The sequence below is a fragment of the Grammomys surdaster genome, unplaced genomic scaffold (assembly GCF_004785775.1).
Source record: "Grammomys surdaster isolate TR1022 unplaced genomic scaffold, NIH_TR_1.0 100, whole genome shotgun sequence".
NCBI lineage: Eukaryota > Metazoa > Chordata > Mammalia > Rodentia > Muridae > Grammomys > Grammomys surdaster.
Window position 1 is genome coordinate 4356456 of NW_021604579.1, and position 13202 is coordinate 4369657.

General features: G+C 49.3%; 1 protein-coding gene across 1 annotated transcript in view; it reads left to right on the top strand.

Moving 5' to 3' along the window:
- Rnf220 (ring finger protein 220) overlaps positions 1 to 13202 on the top strand; it is a 223528-nt gene that overhangs the window by 184712 nt on the left and 25614 nt on the right. Inside the window, exons 3-4 of the mRNA XM_028785104.1 lie at positions 1822 to 1954; positions 10079 to 10124. Coding sequence (XP_028640937.1) covers positions 1822 to 1954; positions 10079 to 10124 — 179 coding nt within the window. The remainder of the gene's footprint in view (positions 1 to 1821; positions 1955 to 10078; positions 10125 to 13202) is intronic.

The window sequence follows — 13202 nt, forward strand, 5'->3', positions numbered from 1 at the left end:
GCTCGGCAGGGGAAAGTTCAATTCCACACATAGGAAAACACACAACCATCTGTTGGATCCTCTGTTCCAGTCCCAGTGGATCTCATGCCAGTAGGCCTCCAAGGAAACTGCACACAGAGTGAAGACATACATTGAGGCCAATACTCACACACACAAAACAAAACACCTCAAAAAAAGATTTTTTTTTTAAGTAGTGAGACCTCAGTAGGGAGAATGTGAATTTTAAGAATATAGAGGAAGTCAGGGAGAAGTCTCAGCAGGTAAAAGTTCTTGCTGTGTAAGCCTGATGGCCTGAGATCAGTCCCTGGAACTCATATAAAAACCCAAATGCAGTAGGTCACACCTGTAACCCCTGCATTCCTAGAGCAAGATGGGAGGGAAAGACAAGAGAATTACCTGGAATTTTGGGAGCCAGATAGCCTGTAATATGCAGCTCAGCAGTAGAAACAAGAAGAGAAGCATTTGGGGATTGAGAGATGGCTCAGAAGCTAAGAACATTTGTTGCCTGGCAAAGGACCCAGGTTCGATTCCCAACACTCACACAGAAGCTTACCCAATCTCTAACTCCAGTTCCAGGGGATCCAGTGTTCTTCCTATCGTCTATGGGCACTAGGCATGCATATGGTGCACATAAGAAAACACTCATAATTTTTTTTAATAAAATATAATAAAGAAAAGATAAAAAGAAGAAAGACCTCACCTCAAAGAATGGAATTCCTAAAGTTGTCCTCTAAACTTCCACATGTGCACTCAGGTACACACATGCCCACACTCACACAGTCATACATAAATACACACATATATAAGTGCTTTTTATTATGTTTATTTTATTTTGAGAGACAGATTCTCTGTGTAGCCCTAGCTGTCTTGAAACTCACTTTGTAGATCAGACTGATCTTGAACTCACAGACCCAACTGCCTCGGCCTCCCAAATGTGTACCACCACACCTGGCTCATAAATATTTTAAAAAATAAATAGCTATAGAAGTAGCAGAATGGACAGGACTTGATAGTTCCATGGAGGTTGGAAGGGAAGTTGAGCGAGCAAGGGCACACACAGTAAGGCTAAGGCCACTGGAATGGATGAGTAGGTGAATGAAGCCATCCTACAGAGATGGGCACAGCTGGAGAGGAACAGGTTTGTAAGGAGTGATAAGATAGAAAATTTCAAATTTGAGTTGTTGGGTTTTAAATTTTTAGAAGATGTTCAGGTATTGGTGTCCATTATTGGTCAATAGGGGCTCAGAGAGAGGTCCAGAAAATAGAAAGTGGGATTTATAACCATGGGATGAACAAGCTCATCCAACACACAGAAGGAAGAGAGCAGAAGCTGAAGACAGAGCTTGGATTCCATGCCAGGACCCTCATTGCCTTGCATTGGTACTGGGTCAGAAAGAAAAAAAAAGGGAATATTTGTTGAACAACGTAGGAATACACTCTCCTTTCCCATCTCTTCTTTCTCCAAATCTGGAAACTTATGAGAGCAATGAGAGAGAGAGAGAGAGAGAGAGAGAGAGAGAGAGAGAGAGAGAGAGCGCACTCAGCATTCTGGTGATGGAATGATTAAACACGTGTGAGATGGGACGATCAAGGCTTGATTGCACAGAGCATTGATTGTGTCCCAATGGATTTCCTAGAGGGGCAGCCAGCTGAGAAGGCATCCTTTATGGCTGTGGCCTCTGCAGCTGTCAATGAATACCTCACCCCTCTTCCAGGTCCAGAATCCCTAGAAGGCAGCAGTAGGCTTGGGCTGAAGGCCTGAGATACAGGAATCCCTTCTACAGGCTAGCCCTGCTCATAGTGTCTGTTCTCCTTCCCCAGGTAAGAAGAAAGCAGTAGCGTTGTTTGACAGCCAAGCTCCGATCTGCCCCATCTGCCAAGTTCTGCTGCGGCCCAGCGAGTTGCAGGAACATATGGAGCAGGAACTGGAGCAGCTGGCCCAACTGCCTACCAGGTAAGCCACCTACAAGGGAGTCTGCCTGCTGGGGGGTTCCACTGGGTCTGCTAGCTACTAGGTCTCGTAGGAGACTCTTGGGAGAAACCAGTCCCCTGTTGCAGTTCTGTGTTTTACAATGACGTTTCTCACTTTATTTGTGGGGACTTTTAGGGTGGAGGAAAGTGAATCCTCAGGTTCCAGGCTCAGAATAAGAGAAGCTGGACAGGAGGGTGCTAGCCAATACCACAAGTCCAGAACCTTGATCTTAGGGCTGAATAAAAGCAGGTACAGGGCCTGGCAACTCTACCAGAGGTCCAGCCCAGCCCTGCTATTCAGGGAAAGCAGCGCCTCATTTACAAACCTCAAAGACTGAGAAGTAACCACCTTGGGAATGCTCTCAAGTGTGTTACTACCCTAGCTCACCCCGTGCTCCTCTGCCCTAGCCTGAGGACAGGGCTGAACCCTCCCCAGATCCTTGGGGAGGAGATTATCCGGAGGGTGGAGGAGAGAAGTAACTAATTACCTCTAGTCTGAGCAGTGTGAAGCAGCTGTTCCACTTTGTTCCCACAGTCTTTGGGGTCAGGAATTCCAGCAGGGCGAAAAGGGGTCTGCCATGCCTGTTCCGGATATTGGATGCTTAACTGGGAGCTGGGACCACCTAGAGGTTCTTCACTCCCATGTCTGCTGATAGCTGCTAGGCTGTCAGCTAGAACTGCAGATGGGGTGAAGTCTAAAGCACTTGCATGTGTTTTCTCTGCATGGCCTGGGCCTCCTCTTGGGGTACTTAGATTTCTTACATGGTAGCTTAAGTCTCCAAAACAAAGTGTTCTAGCCAACAAGATGGAACACTGAGGGGGAGCATGCAGCTAAAGATCAAACCCAGAGCCTCTCTCTAGCGCTGAGCTCCATCCTGGCCTCACCCTTGCAAACTGAGCCTTAGAAGTCACTTAATTTCACTTGTAGTACTCCACTGATCAAGGCACTGTGAGGCCACTAGGATCCAGGTGAGAGGGCATGCATCCCTTTTGATGGGAGGAGTGGCTAGATCACATTCTAAAAGAGCACCTGGGATAGAGACAGGGCATCAACCATCCTTAGGAACCACCACGTGCCCCACAGAGAACAGCCTTCCATTCCTACCTATCGCTCATTTCAAGTCATCAGACCTGACCCGATGCAAGGCACGGTGGTCCCAAAATGTCCTCTGTCCTGGAAAACTTGGTGTAAGAAAGGATTGAGGGAGGGTGGGGATAGAGGCTGCTACGCCAGAGCTGTATGAGGCACCAAACCCAAGAGAGCAAAGGAGGCTTCCTAAGGGAGGGATTTGGAAGGAAGTATAGTCACCTATTGGCAAATTACCCCAAAACGTAATGGCTTAAGACATTTATTAGGACCCGTGAGAAGGCTCAGCAGGTAAAGCTTGCCACACAAGCTGCAGAACCTGAGTCCTACCCCTCGTACCCAGAGAGAGGGGGAAGGAGGAGCTTCCCACTGACCTACACACATGCACACACAGTGAAAAGAAACTGTCCATCTATTTCTATGGGTCACCAGTTCCAGAACAACATAGCTATGTTATCTTGGGTAGCTGTGGCTACTAGCTCTGCTTCTTTCCTGAGGCTAGAGAGAAAAAAATGTCACCAAAGGCTACTGTCATGACTGGACTACAGGATGTTTCCAAGATTGCTTGCTTCCATGAGCCTGTAAGGAGGAAACCTCAGTTTCTCAGCATTTCTCCAAAAGCAGCTTTGATTTCCCTCCAGTAAGTCCATTGACTGCCCACAAGCGAGACCCGGGGAGGTCACAGTACCTTCCCCTAAAGCCTACACACTAGCTCTACCACTCTGAACTGTTCTAGGCCCAGATCAATCAATGCTCAGTGTGGCAGTGCATACCTGTAATTCCAGAGACAGAGGCAGGAATACCTGGAATTGGAGGTCAGCCTGAACTGAGCAGTGAGCTACATAGTGAGAGCCTATCTTTAGACAGGAAGAAAGGAAGGTAGAGAGGGAAAGAGGAGGAAGGAAGCAATCGAGAAGTTCACCGAGCATAGTTCACACAGCTATATTTTTGGTTGTGAGCCTAGCCTTCATTGGCTGACCCATCTATCCAGTCCAGCCCAGCCCATTCCCAAGGGAGGAGAGTTATGCTCTAAAAGCTCTATTCTTAAAGACAAAAGCATCAGGAGAACCCGTGGGCACACTTTAAAAAGCCCCGCAGAAGCTATAGTATGGTAATAATAATGAACCTCATGGAAATCCACTGACAGCTTTATTTATTCACATAGCTATGTGACAGTCATGCATTGCTTAATGATGGGTATACGTTCTGAGAAATGCATCCTTAGACATTTTTTGGTCATGTGAGCACCATAGAGTGTACTTAAACTACACTGTCACTAGGCAATGTAACCTCATGGGACAATTTTCAGATATGTAGCCAGACCGTTGCTAACTCCCACTTTACAGATGAGGAAATCGAGGCACAGACACGTTACGTGACTTCTCTAAGGTTGCCCACTTAGCAATAAACATAAGATTTGTCTCCAGCAGTCCTGACACCAGTGCTCTGCTCTTCGCCTCCCCTCCCCCATCACTCACACACCGGGGATTGACCTGTCAGGGGCAGAAAGTGAAAGAAAGATCCTGCAGGCTGTACTAGGATTTCTGGGTAATTTGCTTCCAATGAAGAGGACCTCAACCAAGAACAGAAAACGCAGGGACCCGCAGAGCGCATCTGGGCAGAGTGCCTGCCCCGCTGAAAAACCGCTCTTTTTGCCTCCTGGGTGAGGACCCCGCCCCAGCCCGCACCGCCCAGGCCATCCCCCTCTCCTCTTCCATTCTACCCCTGCTCGTGACCCTGCATAAATCCCTCTTCATCCACGTTTCTCAGAGCACCCACACCTCACGGCTGTCGGCTCACGTCCGGGCCTATTCCTGCACCCCCAGATGCCCACGCAGCCCTCAGCACGTGCACGCCCTGAGCCCCTGGCACGCCCTCCTCCCCACCGGGTGTCTGACAGCCGGACAGCGGGATCTGCACAGCAAGTGAAATTCCCGTCGGATCGATAAAGCCGAAGCGCTGGCGGCGACGGGTCGATGGTTTTATCTGTCTCGGCCCCGCCGCGCCCGGCGCGCTGACAGTCGGACCGGCCGGCAAAGGCGTTCAAGGGCAGCCGCACCCGCCGCCCCCTCCCCACGCACGCCCCCTCCCCGCGACCGCTGCATCCACCGGACTGCGGGCTGGACCTGCCCCGCCGCCGCCCCTGTGATTTATCTGGATTTTTAATTGGAAAAAATTTGCGAATTAATTGATTTCAGGAACTTGCCAATTAACATTGTAATTGGGTGCGTGATAAATTCCCAAGGAGCGTGTCAGCTCCCTCCGGGCTGACGGGCAGCGTGAGCGAGGGTCCCCAGCCTGGTTGCCCTTGCCCCGCCCTGTGCTGGCTCTGGGACGAGCCCAAAGGATGGGCAAAGGAGGTTGGGGAAAGACAGAAGCACTAGAGCTCCTGAAATTCACCCCACCCACCTTCCTTCTCCCCGCCATCAGCATCCTGAATAGATGGACGGGCCCACCTATGAGGAAACTGAGTCGCACAGGAGGCAGGAGCCCAAAAGTCAGCCTCCCGAATTCAAGACCTGTGGCAAAGTCCTCCTCCCCAGCTCTCCAGGCCTCTGGCTTCTCCAGGCCGAATTCCTGTCCTGTCTGGGCTCTTCTCCCTTTGTTTCCAGTGTCGGCTCCTCCCCTGTTCACTCAACCTGCCCCCACCCTCTAATACCCTGCCTTTGCCTCCTTTGCCCTCTCTTGTCCCTTCCTCAGCCTAGCCCACCCTGAGCCCGTGGGTGCTGCTGCCAGGCTAGCCTCCCAGGTGGTTCCACATCTGGAACTTTCTAGATGGAGTTTTTTTTCCTTCTGCCTCCAGCTGCCCAACAACCTACAGCAGGTTCTATGTATGCTATTTCTACACACCTGTGGACTCACAAAAGAAGCAAGGACCTTACAGCCCCTAAGTAAAGGAGACTGTTTTTCACAAACACAGGCTTGACACACATGTATGCAATGCACAAACTCTCCATTCCCACACAGCTTAGTGTACACACGTGCGCGCGCGCACACACGCACACGCACACACACACACACGCACACACACACACACACACTAAAAGAACCTACCTTCCCAGAAATGAACATTCCCAGGTACCATGAGCAACCAAGTCCCCACAGGAAAAGCAGCCAAAGTTCTCGTCAGCTAACACGACCCTTTTCCAAGTTACTCCCACTCCCCTCCTTCTCTTCACCTGATTCTGTCTTTCCCCACCTAGAACCTTAACAAGGGCTCCCTTAGACTAAAGACTTAGCTACTTAAAACAAAGCACAACACTGGGTCAAACACAGAGTCAGAAGGGCCTCCCTCCCATGCAAGAGTATACATCACATGTTAGTGAGACATTGCACCACTATGAGAAGTAGGCTGTGGGCAGAAATGGAGGCAAATCAAGGGTCCAGGGGACCATTAATGAGGCTGCCCTAGGACAGAGGCTGAAAGTGGAGGATGCAGAAGAGTGGGTTAAGAGGATGGAGAAGCCCAAGGACTTACCTAGGGTTCTTACAAGGAGACAGCATTCTGATTTGTATGGTTAGGAGTGTGTTAGAGGTAATGGTCACAGTCAGAGATAGGAAGCAACGGGTAGGGCTCTGGGTGAGTTGAGGCTGACACATCTCTGGAATGGCTTCAGGCTAGGGGCTAGCTGCGAGCGTGTGTGTGTGTGTGTGTGTGTGTGTGTGTGTGGTGTGTAGAGAGAGAGACAGACAGACAGACAATGACATAAATGGGGGCTCAGGGAGGCAGGGCTCTGAGACCTCTCTGTGGCCCCTAGACAAGAGTTTCCACCCACTAAGAAGAAACAGCCTTGACCATGGAACATTGATGAGCTTAGCCAGTGGGACCTGAGCTCAGAGATCTCCTGTATGAAAGCTGGCCTCTGGGCTAGGAAACAGCTTCCTCTGGGAAGAGCTTTAAAAGAGCTGGAAAAAAATCTAAAGGGAGACTGGGTAGCTCCTAAGAAGAGGCGGGGTGTAGAGATGGCAATGCCCCCACCCCTACTTAAGCCTTATTTAAGACCGGCCTCGGTGTTTGGTTGGGTAATGAACTAGATAAACAATTCCCCAAATAGATTAAAACGAAGTGTAACTTACAAAGGCGGCTGGTGATGATGGTTTATTCCCGGGCAGTGCACCATTTCTTTATTTCCAAGGATAATTCAGTGTAAATCACCTTAATTAAAAGTGTCAGCCCAGCCCATGAATATTGTACTTAGGAACGCGTTTCCTGGGTCCCAGTTATAATTTAAAACCCATGGATCACTAGGCACGGAGGGACTGAGCAGGGAAGAAAATTGTTGGGGGCGGGCTGTGGAAACAGGAGGGATGGGAAGGCAGAGCTGATGGCCTGGGCGGTAGCTGGGCTGCCTACAGCTCAGGACCTAGACCTCTCTCCTCCAAGGCAAGCCACATACTAGGCTCTCTGGCTCTGGAAAACCAAGAAAACTTGGTGTTAAAGAGGATGGTAGAAGAAAGGGAAGGAGAGGGTATTGCTCAAAGCCAGGGCAGGAAGCTGAGGCTGAGCTGGCCCCGTGTAAGCAAAGGGAAGAGCTTTGCTAAGAAGGATGAAAAGTGGGCTTTCCAGAGCACAGGCTGGACATCCTGATCCCAAATGACCCCATCCTACTTACAGGCAAAGGAGTTGAGCCCAGGATGGGCAAGAGCCTGCCCAAAGCTGCACAGCAAGCAAGAAGAAGAGAAACTCAGTGTTCTGCATTAGAGCCTAAGTCCTATATAATTTTAGAGGAGTATTAAAAACAAACAACCAACCAACCCTGGAATTCCAAATCCTCTATGGACTGTGTAACCACAGAGGTGTCACTTGGTCTTGTCTGTCAACTTTGTAAAGTTTTGGGTGAAATTACATTCACAAGGCCTCTGTCTCTGTTGTATACAGTAGGTACACAATAAATTCTTCATTACTTCAGTTTCTAATCTTGCCTAATACAGCCCCAATAGATAATAGCCATATCCCAGCCCAGGGTCAAGTATGGCGACAGTGTAGATAGCAGACAGCTCACTTTGTAGGCAGAATGGCAATGCTCACATGTGTTCACTGATTGAATTAAGAAGTTAAGAAATGATCAAAGTTATGAACTAACAAACCAGTTACTCCTCAAGGGTAGCTCAGCATCCCCTCTGTATGCCTAGTGCCTACATCAGAGCCAGGCACAGACTGCTAGTGAATACACTGGAATTGATAGAACCTTTACTGGCAGTCCTTTCTAGTCTGTGCTATTCCTGCTGCATGAACAGACCAGTGACTCTACTCTGATTCTCAGACATGGCCCTTCTGCTGTGGAGACTGGTGGCCTTTGCACATGGCCTTAAGTGTCTATATCTGTAGGTGTGCATGTGTCTGGGTATGGCAGTGCTTTAGAGGAGTCTATCTCTGCACGTGTTCATCTGGACTTTTGTACATGAGCAGTTCTTTATCCAGTCTGCATGGCTGTTGTAGGTTTGTCTTTATGGCTGTGTCTCTGGGCATGACACTGTGACCTTGTCCATCTGTATGCATGTCTGAGTCTCTGGGTGTGACTGCCTGCCTCTATGTGCCTGTTGGTAGAATGATAGTCTGTGTATGTGCCTTGAGACCAGGGCTTCTCAACCTCAGTGCTATTGACATTTTGGGTCCGATAATTCTTTGTGAGGGGGGCTGTCTGGGATAGTATAGGTTGTGAAACACCATCCACCCACTAGATGCCAGTAGCAACCCCCTTTCCACACCCAGTTTGAACAATCAGAAATCAATCAAAACTATCGCTAGAGGCTTAGACTGTAACTTGGAATGTAGAATGTAGGCAAAACATTTGTCTAGCATATATTAGGTGCATATGTATGTATGTACATATATATGTATATGTAGTTCAGACATTGCCAAGTATCCCCTGGGTGTGCACAAACCCCATATTCCACGGACAGTCACTGCTTAAGCCAAGTCTGTATTTGCTTTTGCTTGCACATCACGAGTTTCTGTTTGACCTAATGGGTTCCTGAGCACATATGCAGGAATTCCTTTTGTATAAACTCACTGAGTCCATATCTGCCCCTTGTGTTCTATTTTCAATGTATCTGTGTCCTTCCACGCTTTCTGGCTGTGTGTCTGCAGATGTAGTCTATATGTGTGCTTTGTATGTGTGTCTGTGCGGAAAGCCTGTAAAAACTGGCTATGTCTGCCTCGGTGCATGCCTCAACAACCCTTCTGTATGCATGTATTTGTGTGTGTGCATGTGCGTCCGTGGATGCACGCGTGCCAGTGTGTAAGCACAGATCCAGCAGTCACAGTGGAGGCAGCAGGCAGGAAGGGGCAGGAACAGGGATATTAATGTTTCTGAAGTGGATCTGATTTGATACGTCTTGTTCCATTGTCAGCATCTGTTTAGCGGGATTTGTAATACTCTGTGGCTCTGGATCACTCATGCTTAGCGTGGGATGTGGCCTTGCATACCAATTTTGTTATTAAACACAGTCCTTGCCTCCCCCGTAACCCATCCATCACCTCCCACCCCAGCCCCCGCCTGCTCTGAACTGCCCACCATATTTCAGGGCCCACCTCCCTCCTGCCTGCCGTCCGATGCCGGAGGGCCTGGGGCTGATAAATTGAATCAGGGGGAGATCATTTCTAGCCTAACACAGTTTGCTGTGTGTTGGAGGAAGAATTGACAAGAGTCATGTCAGCCCCATCACCCCAATCCCATAGGAACTAAGAGCAGGCTAAGAACAGGGAGTGCCGAGGAGGGAGTCCCCAGGACAGAGAGAATCTTCAGGGCTGATTCTAGGTAAAGACCCTTTCTTCCTATACTCTGCCTGGTGCCTCTGTCCCCTCCCAGGGGCCAGCATGGTCCTTGGCCCCTGGTAGAAGCTGAGTTAGGTCCTAGGCCACTGGGTTGAGTGTACTGGGGGGACTAGACTAAGCTGACTAGACTATGCCATGCTTGCCAATGCCTTCTCTTGGGCTTAGCTTGCTAATCTACCCCTCGTTCATGAGACCTGGGCACCAGGTAGAATGGTCACCCTGTTCTCTTTCTTTCTTGGCAGCAAAAATTCTCTTCTGAAGGATGCCATGGCTCCAGGCACCCCCAAGGTAGGTGGCCAATTATGCTTTCCCTCGTGCCCATTCCAACCTAGGCCTACCAAGATGAGGCTCCTCCTGAGAAAAAGGAGCTCCCCCTGGATCCCACTGCCACCGCCACCAGTGTTTGGATGTCAGCCTAATACTGCTTGGTGTGTTGGGGTGTGGCTGGGGGTGCAGCATCCATCTGTGGAAAAGATTTTCTGACTTTTCTTTTTCTAGCTAGGAGAGGAGTGAGAGTCAGAAGTGGGCAGGGGTGTGGGCAACACAGACACTCAAGCTGAGGAGACTCAAAGGAGGAAGGTTGGCTATAAACAGTGAAAGAAAGTGTGGGGAACTCAGTACAGACAGAAGCCAGCACACTAGCACTCTCTCTCTCTCTCTCTCTCTCTCTCTCTCTCTCTCTCTCTCTCCCTCCCTCCCTCCCTCCCTTCCTCCCTCCCTCTCTCTGTCTCTCTCTCTGTTCCTCTCTCTCTCTCTCTCTCTCTCTCTCTTTCTGTGTGTGTGTGTGTGTGTGTGTGTGTGTGTGTGTGTGTGTGTGTGACATGACTGCTCACAAGGAGCAGATGGAAGAGGAAGAGGTGCTCACTGAATTCCTGGCTTCCTCCCTCTGCATTTAAGGCTACCCCCTTTTTCTGAGGTCCTCATACTACTCCCTCTGTGTGTCATGGTGACTGAGAAGTAGGTGTTGAACCTTGGGGAACAGAGTTATTCAGTGAGTAGGTGTGTGGGAGAGATGAGAACAAATGCCAAGAACCCCTCAAGGACCCCTATACTTTTGATCAAGATAAAGTGAGGGGGGGTGTTCACAGGGGAGCATCCAGTTCCCTGAGGAAAAACAGTTTCTTTCTTTCTTTCTCTCTTTCTTTCTTTCTTTCTTTTTTTCTTTTTTTCTTTTTTTTTCTTTTTTTTTTTTTTTTTTGGTTTTTCGAGACAGGGTTTCTCTGTGTAGTTCTGGCTGTCCTGGAACTCACTCTGTAGACCAGGCTGGCCTCGAACTCAGAAATCCACCTGTCTCTGCCTCCCAAGTGCTGGGATCAAAGGCGTGCACCACCACCTCCCAGCGGAAAAACAGTTTCAAAATGTCTGGGGCACCAGCAGTTCAGTAGGCAAAGGGTTGTGAAGAAGTCCATATATTTGAAAGGCCTAAAGTGACCAGTGACCTTTGAGAGGTAATTTTGGGAAAAGGAGCCAGTGACAAGTATCACCTTCATGACTTTGGCCAACCATCCCTTGGGCCTTTGAAGGAGGAAAAGGCAAACTATTCACCCTCATTCAAAACTTGCAAAATCACAGCTAACTTCTGAAGGAGGAACAGAGAACTCAGCCCAGCCTGGGTTTTTGCAGACCGTGGCCAAGGCCTGGAAGAGAAAGGGATGGGGGAACCAGGCAGCTGTGGACTGGAGGAGGCAGACAGTCACACAGGCCTTGCTTGGCCCAGACTACAATGTTTAATGGTGAAGTAATGACGGTTGGGACCAAGCTTCTAGTGCAGTCTCTACCTGAGTAAGAGTGGAGAGTGGGGAGCAGCTGAAACACTGGAAACCAGAAGGGCTTGTGTTCTAAGGACCAACCCTGGCAGGCACATCCTTCATCCATACCTGCCTCTCCTAGACATGACCCATAGGTCAGAATGTGTATCCAGCAAGTCTTAAGCACGGACACATTCCTGCAACCTCTCACACTGGCATATCGACCACTAGATGTAGGAAAAAGGACCACTGCTCACTTGCTTCCAGACACATGCCCCAAAGCTGAACAATCTCTGTCTTCCCCTTGGCCTTGACCTCAGCTTTAGGGAGGCAGGTCATATGAGAAAGAGGTAGGAAGCAGAAGGTTGAAGCGAATCGAGAGTCTAAGAGGACAGGCAGGGAGGGAGGGAGGAGAAGGAGGAGAGGGCGAGGGGCCCTTAGACAAGATTGATGGCCTCGTTGCCATTAAGAAAAAAATTAGCCGGTGGCGGCTATCATATTAAAGGGTGAAGAAGCCGTGAATTATTTTCTTAAAGATCTTATCGCTTACAATGATAATTTTACCTTCCAAAAGGCCACTTTTAATGAGGCGAAGAGCCAGGCAAAAAGTCATGATTTAATGCCAGAATTTTTTTTTTTCAAAACACATTTTACTGCTTTTTGGTCCATGTTTAAAAAGCGCCAGTGACCTTTTTTTATTCCGCTTGCCCCAGGTGTAATGCCGAGGCCTCTGAAGGCTTCTATCCGAGAGAGAGAGAGAGAGAGAGAGAGAGAGAGAGAGAGAGAGAGAGAGAGAGAGAGAGAGAGAGAGAAAGGGAGACAGAGAGAAACAGAGAGACAGAGAGAGAGACAGAGAGACAGAGAGAGAGACAGAGACAGACAGAGAAAAGCTTTGTTACTGTTGGAGGACCCACACACTGAGGCACACTGTTCTCTTTTCTCAACATCTTCCTTGGATTGTAGAACATTGCCTGACATCTTTCTGGCTAGGGCTGTCACCCACCAGGCCTCCCATGAGGCTTAGGTCGGTGAAGAAGTCCCATTTGGAGCCAGTCCCACCCCAGGCCCTCTTCAGTTGCATCTCTCCTCCAGCTCCTGGGCCATGGATGCATCAGGGCACCCTGGCACATCAGTGGCTGGGGAACCAGATGCCCTCACTCCCTAGGGTCCTTGCTGGAGGATGAACAGCATGGCCACCGCATTCGTGTCACATCCTAAGGTTCAGTCAGAGATGAAGGATAAATGACCGCTCCATCTTCCCCAAATTACTTTCTTTGAGCTGTCACTGGCGATTTGGCATGGTTCTTCAAGCTGGGGAGGACTTGTAGAGAATTGTGTGCTTCCGGCTCAGAATTGTGCAAGCTGAAGAAGGAAGGGGGGAATGGATTGTTTTTAGGCCTCTGAGCCCCCCATTTGCAGCTGAACAGGCCTTGGCAAGAGCTGGCTCTTGGGCTGAACATGCCACGTGGTGTTTAGAATTGTGGTGCTCACACACAATTTAAAGTAGACAGTTTATTAATCTAAACTGCAGGCGTATGTAGAAGAGGCCATCCGGGATTGACGGAGGGGGATTAGTTTTGCTGGAGGTTGTTGCTGGGGTCATCACCACAGCACAGGC